Source organism: Sinocyclocheilus anshuiensis, unplaced genomic scaffold (genome assembly GCF_001515605.1).
Source record: "Sinocyclocheilus anshuiensis isolate Anshui unplaced genomic scaffold, SAMN03320099.WGS_v1.1 scaffold144, whole genome shotgun sequence".
NCBI lineage: Eukaryota > Metazoa > Chordata > Actinopteri > Cypriniformes > Cyprinidae > Sinocyclocheilus > Sinocyclocheilus anshuiensis.
The window spans coordinates 601529-624346 of record NW_015555720.1 but is presented as its reverse complement, the minus strand read 5'-3'; the positions used below and the strand labels follow the sequence as shown (position 1 = coordinate 624346).

Genomic DNA, 22818 nt, shown 5'->3' with positions numbered 1-22818 from the left:
ACTATAGACTTTGATTATCATATTTTATTTGACACAAATCAAGGTATCAATAATTCAATGTATCAGTGTGATAATTCAAAAAGTATACGTTAATAAATATATATTTTTTAATGACAAATAAACTGACATATTTAAAACTATTTTTAAATCCATGTTTAAAAATGTACTGTAGGTAATTTAAGAATAAATAAATACAACATTTAAAAATATAAAACATTTACAAATTACTTTTTCTGTTTTTAAATAAACCATGTCTGTTTATTTGTCAATTTGAAGAGTGATTAATTATTTACTGCTATTATTTTTTACCTACATTGTTAAATGTATTAATGAAAAATAAAAATGTAAATAAGTAAATAAATCACTTTTCAAATTGATAAATAAACAGACATTTTTAAAACTATTATTTAATTTCTGTCAAATAATAAAATGTAGCCAAATGTAACAAATAAATTGATAATATACTTTCTGATTATTAAATAAACCATTTTAAATATGTTTGCTTATTTGTCAATTTGAAAAGTGATTCATTAAATCTTTTACTGTTTTTATCATTTTACAATTATTTTACGGTTACATTTAACTACATTTTTTAAAACATGAATTATATAAACAGTTGTACTATGTCTATTTGAAAAATATATATTTATTTTAAAAGTGATTTATTAATTATATTACTGTTACATTTAAATCTTTCAATTTATTAGTTAAAAAAGTACAAATGTAAATAAATCAATGAAGTTTTAATTATTTACGTTTTTAAACACGGTAAATTTAACAACGGTTTTAAATATTGATTTATTTGTTCATTTAAAAGTGACTTGTTCACAGTTTTATAAATTAATCATTTCTTTTATTTTTAAGTAGCACTGCTATTCCTCCATACTCTCGGGTCTATATAATTGCAAGTAAAAACAGGAGACCGGAAACATGTCACAAAGTTGTTGACAGTGCTGCCTGCAAATTGCATAAAACTTATTTCCCCAAACTCCCTTGATCTCAAAAACGAGCAAAGATGAAATCTCATAGCAGACATCCCATCCTTAAAAAGAGTCTTCTACTATAAGCTTCAAAGAAATTTTTACTGACACAGACACAGGAAAACTGCAACAGGCAGTTACAGCGCAGGACTCACTCGGTGTTTGCAGCCAGCCTCCTTGAAGGGGCAAAGGATCAGCGCGCTGCCACAGCTCTCCTTCACGTGGTTGGCCAGATCCTCACGTGCGATGTTCGGGGTGCCGCACTGATTAGGACACTGCACGGGAAAGCGAGGGCAGTGGTACTGGTGGTTCTGAGGGATGAAAGGCAACAGTCAGCATTGACGTGAATCTGTAGGTTGAGCTGTGATTTCTTGAGCAATAACAGCTTGAGCACTGAGGCGTGAGAACTAAAATATGCATGGATTCATGAAATCATCATGAGATCATCTATAACAGTCGCTGCGCTCGTGTTCCTGTAGCTCAACTGCTGGAGCGTGACACTAGCAACACCAAAGTCATGGGTTCAGTTCCCAGGAAACACGCACTAATAAATATTTAGGCTTTGGATTAAAGCGTAGGTCAAATATTAGTCATAAAGTATGAAATGACGCATTAAAAAGCATGAATCCTGAATCCTCCTCCATAAGAGGAAATTAAACCAGTTTTTGTTTCAACCTACAGGTGCCTACGGAGGCAGTATTTTAAGGTATCATATGCGTTTACAACATGAAGCATACTCAAAAGGGTAGGCCACTTAATTATGCCACCTCCTAAGATCCCTCATTTCAACCAAATTGTAAAGCCATTGTATGTATCCACACAAATGCATTGTGCACATTATTACAAATTAATTCATAATAAACAAATTAATAATTACAAACAAAAATACACAGACTGTTGATTTGATACTAAAAAGCACCATGAATTTAGTTCAGTGTTGAGGCTGCACGATTTGGGGGAAAAAATATCGTTTTGGCAATTGCGAAACTTTTCTGATTAAAAATGTGATTGTGAAAATGTGAAAAAAAAAAAAAAAGCTGCATATTTGCTGTACTTGTTTGTAGGGCTGCACAATTTTGACCAGAATTTTGTGATTATATATCAATATGACTAAAATAATAATGAATATTAAAATAGTTTAGTAATAAATTAGTTTAATATTTTTGTTTAGTAACAATAAAATAAAATAATAATAATAATTATTATTATTATTATTTTATTGTTACTAAAAATAAACTAATTTATTACTAAACTATTGTAATATTTCACTGTAAAATATAAAAATATTTAAGAAAAACAATTTTACAGTAATTTTATTTTACAGTAAAACTATAAATGACAATACTAATGTTTATGGCTCTGTTAATTTCTGCATTTTCAAATTGTAAACCATTGCACTTTTAATTGATCAAAAATCAATCAATCAATAAATAAATAATAGTGGTTTATAAGCACTTCTTCTCATTACAAGTTTGCAAAGATGGTTGGTGCATGTTGCATTTCCAAATGCACGTTATAAGTGAGTGATGCAAAGAGTGTATGCAGAGCAGTATTTACTGTGAACCAAGCTGCTCTGAGACACTGAAAACACCACATCATGACCTGCTTGCGTGTAAATGAACACAGTCCCAAGCTTCACTCAGAAACACGCTCCATGTTTATATTTATTTAATAAAACTGCAACCTTGAGATCTAATAATGGCACTGAGGCACATAGCGATCATGGTTTAATTTCAATTAATCTTGCAGTACCTATTCAGTGTAATTTAGAAAAATATTAGTATGCTATGCATTTAATGCTTAGTAGGCTATCGATCTGTTAGCTTAGCGATATGCTAACATCAGAATTCACTGAAATCAAGTCTAGTCTCCCTTCCTTCAGATTGGTATCTTAATGAGGTTCCATGACAGATGTATACACTAGGCTTTGGAATAGGGAGCTTGTGCATTAGCCTGGCAGCTGAATCTCACAGTGTGCTCAGGATGTATACCTCTATGTGTGTGAACGCAGGTGTTATAAAAAGAAGCTAGGCCAGCCCAAGCTTTGGTTGGCACCAAATCCAGAATCTACTATGAAAGCCAGTGTTTATGTAGTCACAGGCCCGCTGCCATCCCACCCTGTGCAGCCTCAAAACCCCTTTAATTCACCACTGAGCGGCTACTGTTCCATTCACACCCGGCGCTGGACGGGCGCATAGAAAAATCAATAAACAAACACTATTTGCATCCATTTTTTTTCTGTGGTACAGATGCAGGGCCACGGCTGAAGGCCGTCACAGTCTAAGTCAGAGCGCTGAATGATTTGGGTGTAGAGGTTTGCTGTGCCGTGTCGCTCACCTGGATAGTGTCGTAGACAAACTCTTTGCCGCAGTACTTGCAGGGCTGTGTGCGTTTCGGGCATTCTGTCATGGTGTGCTGGGATAGTAGTCTCCTCATCATTCTTGCGCCACACTTGTTCTCGCAGTACACACTCTCCTGAGGACAGATGCCCTGGTGGTTCTGAGGGACGCGAAAGGAGATGGAGAAGTCAGAAGAAGAAAATAAACTAGATTTGCATTTCCTGAAGATAAAACGACTGCATGCAAAGCAGGAAAAGAACATGTTTTAGGCTAGTTTAGGTTCTGCATAATTGAATTAGCAGCATCAGATCTGCTTTGCTGCTGCTGTTGTGACACTCATCCAGATCTTTTTTTGTCTACTGAACCATCAGCCATCATCCTGACACAGCCTTTACAATGTAGAGTGGGCTATAGATGGTAAAATAAAGGTTCTTTATTGGCATCTATGCTTCCATGAAAAACCTTAAATAGTCATGGTGCTGCTGCTGTTGTGACACTCATCCAGATCTTTTTTTGTCTACTGAACCATCAGCCATCATCCTGACACACTTTACAATGTAGAGTGGGCTATAGATGGTAAAATAAAGGTTCTTTATTGGCATCTATGCTTCCATGAAAAACTTTAAATAGTCACGAAATCTCTTCATTGTGCAAAAGGTTATTTATAGTGGCAAAGTTCTTCACACTAAGAAAAATGGTTCTTTTAACAACTGTTTACTACTTACTATATAGGCCTACTATGCGATTATCTATTAAATCTGTCAATTCTGACTGGCCAAAATCTGCAGACTGGCTCTGACTTTCGGTGACAAGCATCAACTCGCCAAGACTTTATTCTATACTTTATTCTAGCTTTTACTAGAATGTTTGTGTAATATCATATCTGCCTTGCAAGCACTTTCATGACGCAAAAACACCACTTGTTAAAGAGCAGTAAATTGCAAATAAAGTGGTTCTCTAATCATAAACTGCAACAATTTAGTGCAATTTTGCAGCCTACCCACAAAACACAACAGAAAGATTCCCATAAAATGCAATAAAAAGGCTTTTACGTCTCTTTTATACATTGTGAGGTTTCTATTAGTATTAGTTTGTATTGTAAAAATAGGAGTGCCACCATATTAGCAAACAACCGCAGTTCTTGTGCTACTATGAGATCAAGCTGCCAATTTGCTAATAACGACTTCACACATTTCAGAATTACAGCACGTTGAGATACACACAAGCCTCTTTCTTCATGTAGCAATCCTTTTTATAGAGCACAAACTGACAATAATCAAATAAGAAAGCTAATACATCTTTGTTAATATGATAATGAGTGCTGCAGAGATGAAGTTAACAGCTTCCCTCAAAAAAAAAAAAGCCAGAAAATAGGACCAACAAAAGTTTATGATTCTTATACATTTTGTTCATCAAGATAATCTTTAGAAATGAACACAACTTTTATGAAAGCCTAAATAGAATCACCAGATGTAAAGCTAAAGTTATGCTGTAAAGAACTACACCAGTCATGATTTCAACGTCACTACCATTCATTTTCCAACAAACTTACAGTTGTTAATTTTCAGTTAGAATAATTAATAAAGCGTCAAGTTGTGACAACCAGTCCCATTTAGCCACTTAGCATGTTAGCATGTTAGCAACTGTCGTTTTCAGGACACGTAAAAGCTTAAAATAATCACATGTGGGGTATTATTAAATGTATTTTATAGTCATAACATATAATAGTATTTTATGTCGTAGAATAAAACATGAAAATACCTTAAGCTTGTGTTGAACACACCTTATTTCAGCGTTTAACCAAAAACCCATTGACTTCAATGCTAACTCTTTTCGAGGTTTAAGGACTCTTTTCTGCAACGCTCTATAATAACGGTCTTGGACGTGATTTGACCGCAGTACCTCATAGGCCTCTCCTGTGAACTCGCTCCCGCAGAACTCGCACTTGACCTTGCGTTTGGGACAGTCGTGCTGCAGATGCTCGGGCAGGTCTTTGCGCGTCAGCTTGACGGAGCAGCGGTTGGGACAGGGGATCACATTCAAGGCGCAGGTTGAGAAGTGGCTCTGGGAAAGAAACAGACAAGTATGTTTTGTAGTATATATTTACAGTGACATAGTTCCCATTTTTAGGCCAAATATACCTAGTTCACCCAAAACAGCTGGTGGTACCCATTGACTTCCATAGTAATTTACTATGGAAGTCAATGGCTACAGTCAACTGTTTGGTGCTCAACAGAAGAAAGCAAGTCATTCAGGTTTGGAACGACATGAGGAAGAGTAAATGACAGATTTATCCCTTTAACACAACTACAACACATTCAAACAAATCACATAGAGAGACAACCATGCAAGTTAGCAGACAATACTGCTACAGCAACAGCTATGTAGGGAGACTACTATTTTTAAAAAGCATCAGAAAAATGATAAAGCATCATTACCTGTAGCTGTTTCATCTGGCCGGTCCAGCGGCAGCCCTCTTCACTGTGAATACAGCGGATGGGCAGCGCCAGTATCTGCTGCTCCAGCTCAGGGTCAGGATAGATCTATAACACACCATTACACCAAGGACACATTAATCAACGTTGTCTCCTCTCTTCAAACACACTCATATATTAACCACTCAAGCACAGGACAGAGGTCTGGATTTAAACGTTCACTTATTAACTCAGACACAGTATACACCTGTGGCTTCTCCCATGCTAAAAGGGGATTGTCTGTTGATATAATTACAGCAAACATCACGTCATTCATAAGGATGGGTGCGAGTACTCGAGTACTCGGAAATGACAGCAATGATTGACCAAAAGGCATAATAATTGTGTAACTTGTGTAACTATAAGTTTTTCATAACATTTCACACCGAAAATGTTCAAATCAAAATGTTTAATTGCATCATTTTTAGTGATATCTTGTGATTCTGACAGACAATTTGAGTCAGTACTGACACTTGTCAACAATGTTCCAAAAACATATTTTTTGCAGATTTTGGGATATCACACAGAAATTCTGCACAGAAACCAAAATGCAAATTACTACCACTACTACTACTATTAATACGAATATTTCATTGAGGTAGATACATTTTCATCTGTACTTTAAAGGGGTCATATGATGTGATTTCAATTTTTCTTTTCTCTTTGAAGTGATACAAGCTCTTGGTGCATAAAGAAGATCTGTAAAGTTGCAAAGACTAAAGTCTCAAATCCAAAGAGATATTCTTTATAAAAGTTAAGAGTCAACCACGCCTACCTAAAACTGTTCGTTCTAACACGCCCCCACATGTCTACGTCACAATGTGGGAAGATTTGCATAACGCCGCCCAAATGTATATAGAAAGATGAGTATCTGCAGATTGGCTCTATGACTCTCTCTCCTCTCCACCTGTAGCTGGTGTGTGGTGAGCGCACTGGTGCCGCTGTCCTGTGGCTGCCGTCGCATCATCCAAGTGGATGCTGCACACTGGTGGTGGTTGAGGAGAGACCCCCCATATGATTGTAAAGCGCTTTGGGTGTACAACAATACACAATAAAGCGCTATATAAATGCATCATTCATTCATTCATTCATTCATCTGACAAACGTAAACTGACCAAAAGTTTAAAATTTGGTTTTCATTTTTAAAAGTTTAAAATGCATTAACTCGTAGTCAGTTGCAAGCTAATGCTTTTATATTGTTATTCCAAGAAAAAAACGATGAAAAAAAAAAAAAAAAAAAGAAAAAGTAAAATGAATTTTAAAAGACTGGGAAAAGAAAAATGTTTTGTCAAAAACACAAATACACTGCTGCACGATCAAATTCAATTGCACGGTGATGGATGACCTCAACTAGAGCCCTGTGAAACGAGCGTGTACACGTGCATCTGTGAGTGTACGTTAGATCCAGAGGCTATTGCATCTTCCCTTCATCCATAAAGTCGATGAAGGATGAGACGCTCCTCCATCCAATCAGCCCAAATCCCCTGCCTGCAGGATTTACATACACACACAGATCTGCAGCGTTACGACAGCACTGCAGACGTGGCCGATCGCCCCCATTTATATCCCATATGGAGCCTTTCCCCTCACCCTCCCAACCACACACACTCAAATTCAATTTCATTGACAGATTTTCTGGCACACTATTATAAACTCTCCCAACTGTGCCATCCTGCTGTACACACGACAGCTCAGAATTTATGGAAGACTTGTAGATAAAAAAAACAACGAATTATATAAAGAACTAAAAATACAACATCACATGTAAGCAGGCGAGCCTTCAGTATAAAAACGCTTGGTTGCTATTTGGCGTCCCTACTTGACTGCAATATCCAACTTTATCAAGCGGCAGATCAGTAACTGCACTTCTACTTCTTATTGTGTTGATTCGACAATAACAAGAAAGTAACAAACTCATGCTGATCAGCTTTGGCACTGTTAATAATGGGGTTCCAAATCCACATATTTGTATGCACATTTTGGAATATTGCATATAAATTCTGCATGGAAACAAAAAAAAAATTGCATACATTATTACACTCAAGTGGTAACTAAATACATTTTTTAATACAAATATATGTTAATAGCACATTTTAGGTTATATTCATGGTGTCTCAAAATAGTACAGTTGAGTACACAAGACGTTCTTAAGAAGTACTAAAGAACAAATTTCTTGCACATTTTGGAATATTGCATATAAACTCTGCATGGAAACACCTAAAAGCAATTGCAGTATTGTAATAATAAATTGTAAAAAATGTATTCTGTTCTATTAATTCTATTTTGCGTCAGTTTTCTTAGAAGTGGTGATATTATTCTCCTGAGATGCATGAACTGAATTTGCATCTTGAATGTACCGCCATAAATTTCATTACCATTCAAACGTTTTTAAAAGAAGTCTCTTATACCCACCAAACCTGCATTTATTTAATAAAAATACAGTAAAACTGATATATTGTGAAATGTTATAATTTAAAATAACTGTTTTCTATTTTAATATATTTTATTAAAGTATTATATTTTTATATTATATTTTAGATTTATAAATTATAATTAAAATTATTTATATTTTTTATATTATCCCTGTGATGGTAAAACTGAATCGTCAGCATCATTACTCCAATCTTCAGTGTCACATGATCCTTTAGAAACCATTCTAATATGCTGAATCATAAAAGTTGAATTCATTTTTTTTTTTGTGTGTGTGTGGAAACTATGATGCATTTTTTTTCAGGAATCTTTGATAAATGCAAAGCTCAAAAGAACAGCATTTATATGAAATATAATCTTTTGTAACATTATAAATGTCTTTACTGTCACTTTTGATCAATTTAATGCATCCTTTCTGAATGAAAGTATTAATTTCTTTCAAAATTAGAAATCGTACTACTGACCCCAAATGTTTGAACTATAGTTTTGACAGAGTATGTGTACCCAATGACACATGAGACGTGGGGTAATCCCAACCTTAAACAGGCAAAGACAGGTACTGAACAGCAGCCCTGCGGAGGTGGATGGGTAATCTGTGGGCGGCTGTCAGGTCTTTAAAATGACTGTTTGTGCAATAACTGTGTGTTCAGGCCTCATGAGCATCAGACGCTCCTGCGGCACTCCAGGCTTTCCAGGATGAGTAGAGTTATCCCGCCGACTTCATGCAAATCACAGCTTCAACGGATTAGTGCGCTAAAGCTCTTTCCAACACAGAACAGGTTTAACTTTGTGCATGTGCTCTTACAGAAGCCTGTCAAACACACTGCAGGAGAAGATGACTCCGATGTTAGAAGAGTTTGAAAAAAGAACACTGTAATAGGGCTGATAAATTGTACAATTATGTATGATTACATAAGTTGCGTTGTATTACTTGCAGACAATTTTAGGTCTCATCCCACCAGTTTAAAAAAAAATCACATATTTAGAGTAGCTTTAAAATCACTGTTGTTAAATTGAAGGTATGCTCATCATCTGCGAAGCACTCGGAGGTTTCATAATCTCACTCTCTAGGGCAGCGCATGAGAAAAATGGCTCTTTAATGAACGCCGACACTTATGGCATTTTTCCCAGCTCAACCTGATTAATTAACTAAAGAGCAAGATGAAAAATTAGTCAATACTTTAATTAAAGATTTGGTGAAATTCCTTCTTTAATGTGGCGTGGTGCAGATTAGCTGAACCACAGAGTATAATTGCCTAACTGAAATATTTTGTGAGGAGGAGGAGGAGGAGGAGGAGGAGGCTACTGTATTAATATTTAACACCTTCATGAAGAGATTAACCCTTAATCACTTTTAAACGCTTTTATAAACTCAACACATTTTTGCCATACTTCAGTGATTCTCAACCAGGTGTGTGTGTGCATACACACATTTTGCTTCTGTTCTTTTCAGTTCAGGAACTTTATAAACACTTTATTTCTTTACTTTACACTAGTGCCATCAAACGATTAATCGCAATTAATCGCATCCAAAATAAAAGTTTTTGATTGCATCCAAAATAAAAGTTTTTCTTTACATAATATATGTGTACTGTGTATATTTATTATGTATATATAAATACACACACACGCATGTGTATATTTAAAAAAATCGCGATTAATCGTTTGACAGCACTACTTTACTTTTGATGTCCCATTATGTGCTATTTGCCATGTAAATTACTGTATTAATTAATGAATTAATTTAATTAATTAATGAATTAAAATAATATTAATAATAATGCTAAATTATTCTGCGTGATTTCTGGTATAAAATTTGTTAAATATATGTATTATTATATTTTTTAGATCTTTTAGATTTTTCTGTTAATTTCGGTTTCAGAAAACATTTTATGGACTTTATGGACATTTAGTTTTTTCCTTTATTCACATTTAATTTCCCATTGTGTATCATTTGCCATGAAAATTATTATATTAATGGAAATTTAAATAAAATTAATAATAATGCTAAATGATTGTACGTGATCTCTGGTATAAAATTAGTTAAATATATCTATACACACTTGTTTATATTTTCAGATCTTAATATTTCTGTTCATTTCAGTTTCAGAAAACATTTTATGGACTTTATGGATATATCGTTTTTTTTTTCCTTTATTCACATTTAATTTCCCATTATGCACCATTTGCCATATAAATTATTATATTAATAATAATTTAAATAAAATTAATAATAATGCAAAATTATTCTACATGATTTCTGGTATAAAATTAGTTAAAAGGAATAAATTGGACCACTGTTGTGAGTTCAAGATGAAATGTCTTATTTAGATATTTTTAGATATTATTTTTTTCCCTGTTCATTTTATTTTCAGAAAAATTTTATGGATTTATGGAAATTGTATATTTTACTTTTTGCACATGCCATGTAAATTACTATATTTATAGCAGTTTAAATAATATGAATAATAATTCTAAATAATTTAAAATGATTTCCAGCATAAACTAGGTTTATGCAAACAACTCAGGACTGTTTAGATATATACTTGTATTATTTATATATTTATAAATGTTCCGTTTAGTGGTGCAGAAAGACCACACTGCCGCATTAAATCAACATCAAATAGATTCTGTCATATTCCAAACTAATCTATGTGTCATCTCTGTCTCTTTCTTCCTTCCTTCTTTTCGACATTCCCAGGGAAATGCGTGGCCTGTGGTAGTTCATTAGTGTGATTACTCGGGTGGTTTGAGAAGCGTGGACGAGGGCTGAACGCCCGGGGCAGTCAGTGACTCACAAACATAGCCTGCTATTGTTGACACATTAGCATTTCGTTCATTCTCGCAGAGCCACTCAAGAAAAGTTGTACTTGGCCCCTGTAACTCCACTGTACGCTACAGGGATGTGAATGGCTGAGGGAGATTGATCTGTAATCTGGTCTACAGCAGAATGGATGAGAGATTAGTGCTGAGTGTATTATTACCTTGGCGTAATCCAGTGGGAGCTGGTCCTCCGGGCATTTGAAGACCCCCTCACTGCAAGCAGAAGAAAGGAAAGATGTATTTTCAACTTCAGTGAGCAGCACACAACAAATCAGATTCAAATAATTGATTCAGTTCAGGGTTGTTATAAACAGCAGATTCAGCGTAAAAGCATCTGAAAATAAATTACAGGAGGAAACGAGATTTTCTGAAGAAAACATGATTGGCGAGTCTAATCATCAAAGTAAAAAGTAATAACATTTTCTTTGAATATATGTGTGTACGCATTTATATAATCTTTCTTAAAAAAAGTTAAAAAATTTATATTTTTATCATCCCATGTGTGACCCAGTCTTATCATAAAAAGGTCAAATTATCTGATATTTAAGAAACTTTTCTTTCCGTGATGTCATTTCTTACAATGTTATTGTTAACTAACACTAAAACTATCAAAATAATTAGTGCCGTCAAACGATTAATCGCGATGAATCACATCCAAAATAAAAGCTTTTGTTTACATAATATATGTGTGTACTGTGTATATTTATTATGTATATATAAATACACACTTAAAGCATATATTTTGAAAATATTTACATGTATATATTTATATTACAGATAAATATATTTAATATATAAACAACATATCTTTCTTAAATATATACATGTATGTGTATTTATATAGACATAATAAATATATACCGTACACACACATATATTATATGTAAACAAAAAACTTTTATTTTGGATGCGATTAATCGCGATTAATCGTTTGACAGCACTAATTATTTTGATAGTTTTAGTGTTAGTGATGTTTTATTGTGTTTTATTGTGAATGATGTTTTTATTAATTTAAAGCTAAAAAATAAAATATTAGATATAAAAACTTAAATATTAAAACTTTAATGGAAATTAGAAATGTTGCCTCTCAAACTATAAATAGAATAAAATAGAAAAATAGTTAAAATAGAAATAAAAAGTTGGAAAAAATGTAAGTTTAAATAGAAATTCAAAATTTTCACTAATAATACAATATTATACTAATGTCATTATTTTTCCAATTCTTTCTTTATGAAATATATCAAAACGGTTAAATCACCCCAACATTTTATTTTTTATATCTGAAAGTATTTTTATTTTTATTTTTATATCTGAATTAATTTTAATACAGAAATTAAAAACATGCTCATCACATAAGTGGTTTATTTAAGATATTATATGTATGAATTGCACCTTAAGGTATAGTATAATAAATTAAATCAGGACAAAAAGGTGCTATTCATGTCTGTGGCACAAATAGTGCAAGATGATTTACTCACTGAAGTCTAATGCTCAGGATAAGCGGTTTGTTCAAATCCCTCACTTTAAGTATGCACACCAGTAGTACTGACTCACACCTTAGCCTGCACCACTAAACACAGACTTTCTGTCTGACTGGAGGAGTGCCCTAATCTGTGCTCTTTGCCTTTTTTTTACTAGGATGAAGGTTAATTATGTACCCTAGTTGTGAACTGCTTACAACAATGCTGAAAGGAGCCGAGAGAAAGACACTGTGGTGGGACATAAAGAAGAAAAAAGGAGACATGAGATTTATCCCGGCTGTGAGGCGACCAGCTGAGAGGGGCGTCGTGCCTCATTAGCGGGGCCCCTCTGGCAGCATGGGCCGTCCAGAACACTGATGTCACCATGAAATATTCACATGGTAAATAATGGAAGTGACCGCAGATCGCACTGATGGCCGTAGGGGGAGGTGTGTGTGTGTGTCCTACTGTACAGTGCTGTTATTTACATAAAAAGAATCCAAAAGGACCATCTGTAGAAGCGTCCCAAGAGATGTGTTAATATGGCCCCTCTACTGCCTGTTACTGCCTACAGAGGTCATTAAACAGCACTTATGAATGTACCAGTGTTATTTTAGTATTATTTATATACCCTACAAAACATTTGGTGTAAAATCAATTTTTTACTCAGAAATTGCTAAATTTCACAAACAATTATAAATAAATTTTGAGGTAGAAAAACTGAAATAGTAAAATGCACTCTTGTTAAATCATTACATTGAACAAAAATAATTTTCTTACTCAGAATTTTTGTCTTGTTTCCCAGTAAAAAATATCTGAACTCTTTATAAATCAGTATACATTAACCTGAAAAGCAAAATGACTTAGATATTAAGACTTGTTTTCTAAACAAATGATCAAAATTAATTGAATTTACACCTAAAACAAGACAAAATCTAAAAATCAACTTAATTCAAAGGAAAAAACAATACATTTTGATATGTTAAAACAAAACTAAATATCCTGTGTAATTTTGCTTACCAACTACAAATGCATATTGATTTAAAATGTCTACATATTTGTACTGGAAAAAAGACAAAATTACTAAGTTTTTTTTTCAGTGTACTAGTATTTATTCATATTCTGAATGAGCACTTATTTTAATATTGTAAGTTTTTTTTTTTAATTCAGGTGAGGTTTTAGCAATTCTATGTGCTTTTGTCATTGTATTAGTTTTTGTGTTTTAATATTTATATTTAGCTTTATTTAATGTACATTTCAGTTTTAGTCATTTTAGTTATAAACTAAAATATAAAAAAAAAAAAATCTCTCTCTTTTATTTTATGTCCCCACTGGATGCAACAAATGCCTCGTTTATAATAGGTTTTAATGTTTTTGTCTCATCGCTCCGGTCGGGACAGGGCATCACAATATGGTAAGGGGTGTAACATTTCCGTTACACGCTTGAGGTATTCGGCCAATCACAATGCACTGGATAGCTGGCCAATCAGAGCACACTTTGCTTTTCAGACCGATGAGCTTTGTAAAAATCGGCGCGTTTCAGAAAGGCGGGGCATTGAGGAGAAACAATAATGTACAATATGTGGTAAATAATGTGCTATTTCAACCTTAAACCGCATAAACACATTTCATTACACCAAATACACAAAATAATATCGACGCGTTTCAGAAAGGCGGGGCATAGAGGAGAAACAATAATGTACAGTATGTGGAAAATAATGTTTTTTGACCCTTAAACCGCATAAACATTTCATTACACAAAATACACAAAATAATGTTCTTTTTAGCAACATCATATGACGCCTTTAATTAATGACTTTTGTTTGATACAATTGATTATAACGTCTGATTTTTTTTATTTAACACTCTGCCACATACAATAAGAACATTTATTTCAAAGGAAAAGTGCACGGTGAGTTCAATGTCTTTATCTATAGTGAGAAAAAAAAAACATTTCACAGTATCACGAGACCTTGTGACAGGCAAAACAAGTCGATAATGAATTCTTCCCTGACTTTTAAACAAATAAGGCCACAATGTCTTCATTGATAATTTCTGAATGACACATCACATGACGAGGACTGTCCCGAGCCTATTTAGGGGCCACATTTCATTACACAAAATACACAAAATAATGTTCTTTTTAGCAACATCATATGACCCCTTTAATTAATGACTTTTGTTTGATACAATTGATTATAACGTCTGATTTTTTTAATTTAACACTCTGCCACATACAATAAGAACATTTATTTCAAAGGAAAAGTGCACGGTGAGTTCAATGTCTTTATCTATAGTGAGAAAAAAAAAAACATTTCACAGTATCACGAGACCTTGTGACAGGCAAAACAAGTCGATAATGAATTCTTCCCTGACTTTTAAACAAATAAGGCCACAATGTCTTCATTGATAATTTCTGAATGACACATCACATGACGAGGACTGTCCCGAGCCTATTTAGGGGCCAGATGGAAAGGGCTTTAACGCCTGAGGTGACGGCAGCCACATCCATTAAGGTCAGTGTGTCAGTAGGGCCACAATTAATACATCGGGCTTTAACAAATAAGTCAATCAATTACCCACCAGAGACAGGCCTACTAATACAAATGCACGCTGGACTTTATTTCTAGTCCATCAATGTGGTTCCAATGGGACTGTTCAGCTTTTCAGATGCGCTCTGATTTACAACGGAGAACCGCCCCTTGACTGATGAACAAATATGAGACAGAGAGGTGGGAAGGTGCACTGGAAACTCATTTCTTAGCATGCAAATAAATGGCTTGTCAGACTGATTCCTTCCAGAGAGCAAGAGAAAACCGGCAGCTATACATTCATCTGCTGAACGCCTCTAATTCGGACTGACTCTGAGGCACTGACTCATTTGTTCAGACTCATTGTTATGCTTCAGCGCTGTATTAGCATTAACGTAAGAAGGACAACATCAGCACATGCATTTCATCTTCAGTGCTAAGGCAAGTATAAAAGAAACTCTTCAAAACCCTTGATGCCTGGCCCCTTCTCTATGCTTTGAACGCCTCATGTTAGGGAACCTCTAACATTTTTTCTCTTTACAAGAGTGCAGATCTGACAGATTTGAGTTGAAGGGATAGATGAAATATCTGTCATCATGTACTCACCCTAACATCGCTTCAAACCATATATCGCTCAAACATCAAATTTTATTCATGCTTGCACATATTCCAAAGGCGAAGGGTAAGAATTTCAGTAAAAAATTCGCACATCTTTACATTTAAATCTTAAAAAAAAAAAAAAAAAGTCTGTGGAAAACTAACCCAAATGCTAACTTTAACTCATAATTAGGGCTGTCAAAGTTAATGTGTTAAATTGAGATATTAACACAATATTTGTAGGTATTTACCAAATTTTATAATATTACTGGTTCATTCTGCTTTTTAAAAACAGCCTTAGTTTTAAACACTAAGAAAGAAAAACAAATATATCCTACATACAGTTTTGTATATAAACAACAATTATATATTTTTAAATATTTTTAACAAAAAATAAGCAAACTTTGATCTTATTTCATACTCTTTTAATAGTTGTTTTAATGTGTTTACTGTTTTAATATTATCTAATATACACTACTACAAGTAATTTTTTTTTAAATAAATAATTACTTTTATTCAGCATGAATGTATTAAATCAAAAGTGATAGCATAATGTTACCAAAGATTTCTATTTCAAATAAATTCTGATTTTATTTATTTGCTAATTAATTCATTTATTAAAAATATAAATAATGTATCAGTTTCCACAAAAATATTAAGCAGCACAACTGTTTTCCACATTGATAATAATAACAATAAAATGTTTCTTGATCAACAAATCAGCATATTAGAATGATTTCTGAAGGATCATGTGACTGGAGTAATGATGCAGAAAATTCAGCTTTGCATCAGAGAAATTAATTATGTTTTAAAATATATTAAAATAGAAAATATTTATTTGAAATTGTAATTATATTTTACAATTTAACTGTTTTTACTGTATTTTCGATCAAATAAATGCAGCCTTGGTGAGACTTCTTACCAACACAACCTTCCAACAGTAGGGTATAATATAAATTGACATGACATGACATGACATGAGATGAGATAATTAGTGCTATAACGATTAATCGCATCCAAAATAAAAGTTTTTGTTTACATAATATATGTGTGTGTACTGTGTATATTTATTATGTATATATAAATACACACACGTGCATGTATATATTTAAGAAAAAATATGTTGTTTATATATTACATATATTTATTTATAACATAAATTATATGAATATAAATATATACAGTACATGTAAATACATGTAAATATTTTCAAAATATATAATACACTGACTTTATACCTCACAACTGTGACTTTATTTCTTGTAACTGTGACTTTATAACTCACAACTGTGACTTTATTTCTTGTAATTGTGGCTTTATATCTCACAATGAAACTTTATTTATTATTTTAAACTTAAATAGAATATATTTTGGGCCTAATGATCAGCATCCATTCCTGCTCTCTTTTCTCAATTATCTTCTGTTCACTCTTTACTTTTTATATCAACAAAGTAGGAAAGAACAGAAAAGCACATATTTGACTTTTCTGAACTACAAGTGCAGTAAAGTTTCTGGCTTGACATTTAGGCGGGCTCAGGTCAGCACAACACTGTGACTGTTGTTAGATTGTGAGGGCTTGACCATCATAAATCTAGCATGTCTGTTCATTTAAAACGCTGCAGGAGCTGAGCACTTAACACCAGCACTTAACTGTTACTCACTCACTGCTGCCTACCCTTTATTGCAGTGTCCTAGGCATGATTTACAATAGCCAAGTCAAATAATCTTGACCTTGATACAAAACATTGCAGATATGCTTTAATATGCACTTGTAATGCAAATCCTGTGCATGGACAAGCTGAATCGACTGTAAATGTATGATGACACACTCAGAGGAAGTGTGTGATGGTTTCTGGCATGACTGAAATCACAATGGTGGGCAATGACGACCTGTCAAAATTCTGTGCTGCTAGGTGACAAGCAGAATCACGGGTCACATGAACTCACACGAGACAAGCCACCTGTGATTCACACAGTCTTTATATTACTACCATAATCTACATTTTATTAATTTTCCCTTCCATGTTCCTGATATATTTGGCTGACTGGCATCATTAAACAGTAAAGGTAGAAGAGCTGTTGTAAAAGAGTCATGTAATAAAATAACTCCAAATCTCCATATCCTGCCCCAACTGTTCTTTACTAGAAATGTTTATCAGATATCTGTCAATGTGTTGGGTTTGGACCTGTGCCTCTCAATGACAGAGTTTATCTGCATGCTTTTAGCATGTCTGTGCAACTAGATGTGTGAATGAACACCTCTAATCCTCCCGCTGTAATGGCCTAAGAGAGGTTTTCTGCCTTGCTGACAGTAATGGAAACCACTGCCAACTGTGATACAGCCTGCCTTCAGTCGCAATCCACACTTAAATCTATACTCACCATTACTGAAATGACAACAACAGTATTCAGGTAGCAGGAGCTAAATTCGAACGCATGGATACATTTTAGGAAGCACCGAAGTGTAGCAAAATATATCGAGGCTACTCTAGTGGCATTCTAACCTTGATTTCAACATCTGAACATAGCTGTAAGAGGTTTCAAGAGCAAAAGCTAACTCAGGGAGTCTTTTTATGTAATTGGTTAGAGTACAGATGCATGAGGGAGGCAAAGGAAAATCAATTCCATCTCATTAAATGATCTGCACCGGGCCAAGCGGCTGCTATTAGTCCTGATGGAGACACCACGCGTTTATCATCTCATCCCAGCACAACCAACATGTCCAGTTCTGCAAGATTCTGCACTATTTGTAGGTTGCTAATCAAATAAACGTAAATTTGTGGCATTCATTATGTCAAACTTGTGGTGTTCATGCAGTTTGAGTTCTTCTGTCATTTAAGCAAAAAGACATCCTCGAAACTAAGACAAACTCAGTAAATGAAATATTCACTCAAATTGGAATGCTGACAATGTAAAATATAACTTGTAAGATTTAAAAGATAGATATAAAAAGATATAAAAAATGAATATAATCTAAAATTGTAATAAATTATTAAAAATTTAATTTTCTTAAATTTTCATTCAAATTGTAATACTGGAAATGTAAAATATAATTTTAAATAAAAACATTAAAAAATCTAATATTTTAATAACATAATACATTACAATTACATTACAAAGGCTGAAAATGTAAAATATAATTTGTGATAAAAAAAGACAAAAATTTAATCTAATCTAATATTATAATAATGTAGTACAATATTTTTTTCCTTTTCACTCAAATTATTTGTACTAAAAATGTAAAATCTAATTTGTAATGAAAAATTGAATGTGATATTTTAATATAATACAATATAATTTTTCTAAATGTTGACACAACCGGTAATGCAGACAATTTAAAACATAATTTGTTATTAAAAATATGAAAAATGTAATCTAATGTTTTAATATATGATATCACTTTCCTAAATGTTGACACAAACTGTAATGCGGACATTTTAAAACATAATTTGTACTGGAAAAAATACATAAATCAAATCTAATATTATAATAATATAATACAATATTTCATACATATTTTCTTAAATGCTGACTAAAATTTTAATTCTGAAACTTTAAATTATAATTTATAAAAATATTAAAATCAGATTTTTCACAATATATAAATTAGTTTAAATAACCGTTATTAAAATAAAATAAAGGAGACATGGTGTTACAGTACACGCTATAAATGCTAAGGAGGTGGTTTTAAACACCTCCTCAAGTGCTTTGATGAAAACAAAAGACACGTCTGACCTAGTGCTGTCCACTTGAACAGATCCCTGAGACAGACGGCTGCTAAAACCAGGTGTAAACGTGGCCTGGCATTAGACCTGGAAATGGAGAGCCTAAGAAAGGTGTCAATGGAGTATAATGGTTCCTGGCGAGCTTTGATGGCGGCTTGAAAGAGCAGCAGAGAGAGCCTGATCTTGTATGTGAACGTTCAAAGTGGTTAAGGAGCATTTCTCCATTAGACTTTGCACACATGTGAGAAGGAGACACCGGCCCGTGTTGAGAGGTGCTAAAAGCTGCAGTCAAGTGCAGATGTGAAATGGCCTCTGCTTTTGATGTTCACTCGAAATGTCATCTCTTTTTCTACTGCTTTCTCCCACTTGTTTTACTGTCACTTCCTTTGTTTGCATCTCTCTTTCTCCCTCCTACATAACCACGCATGCATATGCACACACTGGTGCACAATAATCAAAAATGGCCTGAATGGCAAACAGAGTTCCTCCGACAGGCTGCTTTTGCTGTTTAATTACAGACAGCAAGTCTAATTTTAGCTTCCTCTGTAAAGGGCAGATGTTTGCAGAACGTTCATCCAAGAGACGGCAAATGTTTTGAGGCGAAGCAGCGACGCCATAGGTTCCTGAAGAACGCAAGTGCATGACGCCTCAGATACGTTGACAGTTTTATTAAAAGAGACGCTGTCCATACGCACCATAGTGCTTTGAAGTGCCTTGGCGATCCCCCTTTTTAACGCTGTCAAAGGGCATCTAACTATCACGATCGGGTAAGATGGGCCACAAGGAAGGCTTTGACGGGGTCAGAGGAATCCGACTCTAAAAATAACTGAAGATATTAAAGAAGTGTCACACTAATCCCAGATACTGAGAGGACGGATAACCAGCACATCTGATGGATGACTCAGTTTTCTGGTAATCCTAAGATTTGAGACACTAGAAAACTGCGGTTCTCCTGAGGATAAAATGAGGGAGTCTTAAAGGAATAGTTCACCCACAAAAGAAAATTCATGTCCTAACAAACACGTTTGAGCTTCTTGTTTCCGTGGAACACAAAAGGTGATTTTTTGAACAATGTTCTGGTCAAAATAATGACAGCAAATGAGGTTTTCTAAAAAAGAACCATAAAAGTGATTCATATGACTCATGCACTATATTTAAAGAGACAGTTCACTGAGTTAAAAATGATGTTGTGTGACTTACTTCTTCTATGGGTACAATAAAATTCAGTGGGGTCCAAAGCAACATGGGACACCACTGAATTTTATTGCATAAAAAATAATGTTTTAATCATTTTAATGGTAATAAAACTCTTCTTGGCGGGCTGACAAAAAAAGACAGTGATTTCCGATTTGTGAATGAATCGTTCGTTTGAGTTGGATCTTTTCAATGATTCAACTGAGTCGTTCTAAATGATTCATTCACATTTTGTAGTCTCTTCCTTCTCATACAGATCAAAACAATGAAACTGTGTGACTGTGTGGAATGATAACGGTGCAATAATTTTGCATACAAATGCACCGGTTGTATAATAAAAGCCCCACTTGCTCTCATCGATTGTACAGTACGTTACAGTACAGTTTGTTAGTGCCAAATTTAATCTAACTAAGGTCTGTGGGATTGAGGTAAAGTGGGCGGCCACACATTTTAAAGCCGCCAAACCTTCATTGTATTAGAAGGCGAAGCCTGATGAAGCCCTGAATGTGATAAATTCTGAAGTACAAAGCGTTTAATTCACAAAAATGACATTTAGGGCACATTCTCACATCACATCTGTCGCTTCCGAGGGGCTGATTAAAGTTTAAAACTGACATAATGCAGGCGACAAAGACAAAGCCGGTCTGAATTAAAAAGCTCCTTAACAGTTTGAAAGGATTGCGAGTTCAATGTTGTGGAAATTAGCAGGGAAAGTATAAGCATAAAGGACCGCAGGATTAGCCGTTTCTTGGCTTATCTTCCAGCTGCGAGCCCTTCTTGCCCTTCTCAGTCGGTGGGAAGGTGAGATGTTAAAAAAGGTCTGGGTTTGGAGATGGCTATGGGGCGAGCTGGAAAAGAGTAAGCTCTCGCGGCTCATTCTGAGATGAATGCATAATTCATTCAAATGAGAAGATCTAAGAACAAGCTGATAATGTCTGTTGGATAATCTTGCAACAGCTTGATAAATTCAATCTTCTGAGGGTTTATTTTGGAGGAAAAGTAAGTTGGAGAGCCTTTGAGCAAGTTCAGAGCTCTGGATGTAAGATATGAAGCTTATGGGCAGCTCTAAATGTTCTCCACTTTGTTGTTGGGTCCAAAAGAGAAAGAAGCTAATGCAATTGGAGATATGATCTTACAAAGAGACACCAGCAAATATGAGAGTGGATATCAAATGATCTGCATGTTTGTTCCCGATTGATTCCTCTTAGCCTACATAGATTTAGCGAAGCATTAAAATGGCGTGTGTAGCATAAGTAATTAAATTTGACACAGTTTCCGTTATCTTGCTATCGCCTCACACTCCAGGCAGGCATCTGTACTGAAAAACACAAAACAAACTGGACTTGGGGAGACAAAACATGTGCCACAACCTCGGGCTTCGCTAGAGGCAAATTAGCAGCGTGCTAATCCTTAGCGCCGGTTGAGATGAGGATGGGTGGATTACCTTCCTCAATGTCATGCGCTGTTCTACCATGACAGCAGGTGGAACAGACAGATAATCCAGGCCAACAAATACTCATTGGGCAGAGAGGTCTGTCATTAGCCTGCAGCTGACAGACACCTCAGAGCCCTGGTCAATATGGCAAAATATATTTGCATAATGGCCACTAAACGGTTTCACTGACCACTGTCTCAGACTATTGATTTCCTACATAGGATTCCCTCTACAGTCTCTTTTTTCTTGCATAATATAATAATTTAAACTAGTTCTACTTCACATAGTTCTTTATTTTAGGGTTGTGCCGATAGACAATAGTATCGTGTATCGACGATAGACAGAGATATCGCCTGTGGCTGATGCCTTTGACGATAATTATTATTATTATTATTATTATTATTATTATTATTATTATTATTATTATTATTATTATTATTATTATTATTATTATTATTATTATTATTATTATTATTATTATTATTATTATTATTATTATTATGCTAGCAATACTATATCTAATTAATATTAGGGCTTATTTGTTGCATTAGGCCTATATTTCTTTTTCCGCGTTTTTTCCAGTATTGCTCATTCTAACCAATCACACACGATTATGCTGAGCTTATGAATGCAATGGCCAATCAGATGCGTTCAGATGAGTCATCACATAATGAGTCATCAGCGCGCGCTGACTGAATTCTGACTCGCGAATTCTCTCCTCATAAACAACAAAGTGCAGATGTACGTGCGATGTAAGTATAAGAGATTTATTCATCATACAGTGTAGATAGCTTCACTGATTATAACGGGAGTGTTTTTTTAAGTTGCAT

The 22818-nt window shown here is 34.3% G+C and overlaps 1 protein-coding gene across 1 annotated transcript in view; it reads right to left on the bottom strand.

The window, feature by feature from the left end:
- The window catches only part of LOC107672397 (TNF receptor-associated factor 4-like), a 43398-nt gene that overhangs the window by 2261 nt on the left and 18319 nt on the right, over window positions 1-22818 (bottom strand). The window contains exons 2-6 of the mRNA XM_016465557.1: window positions 11208-11259; window positions 5758-5862; window positions 5222-5383; window positions 3318-3479; window positions 1136-1291 (exon numbers count right to left, since the gene is read on the bottom strand). Of these exons, the coding sequence (XP_016321043.1) occupies window positions 1136-1291; window positions 3318-3479; window positions 5222-5383; window positions 5758-5862; window positions 11208-11259 (637 nt within the window). The remainder of the gene's footprint in view (window positions 1-1135; window positions 1292-3317; window positions 3480-5221; window positions 5384-5757; window positions 5863-11207; window positions 11260-22818) is intronic.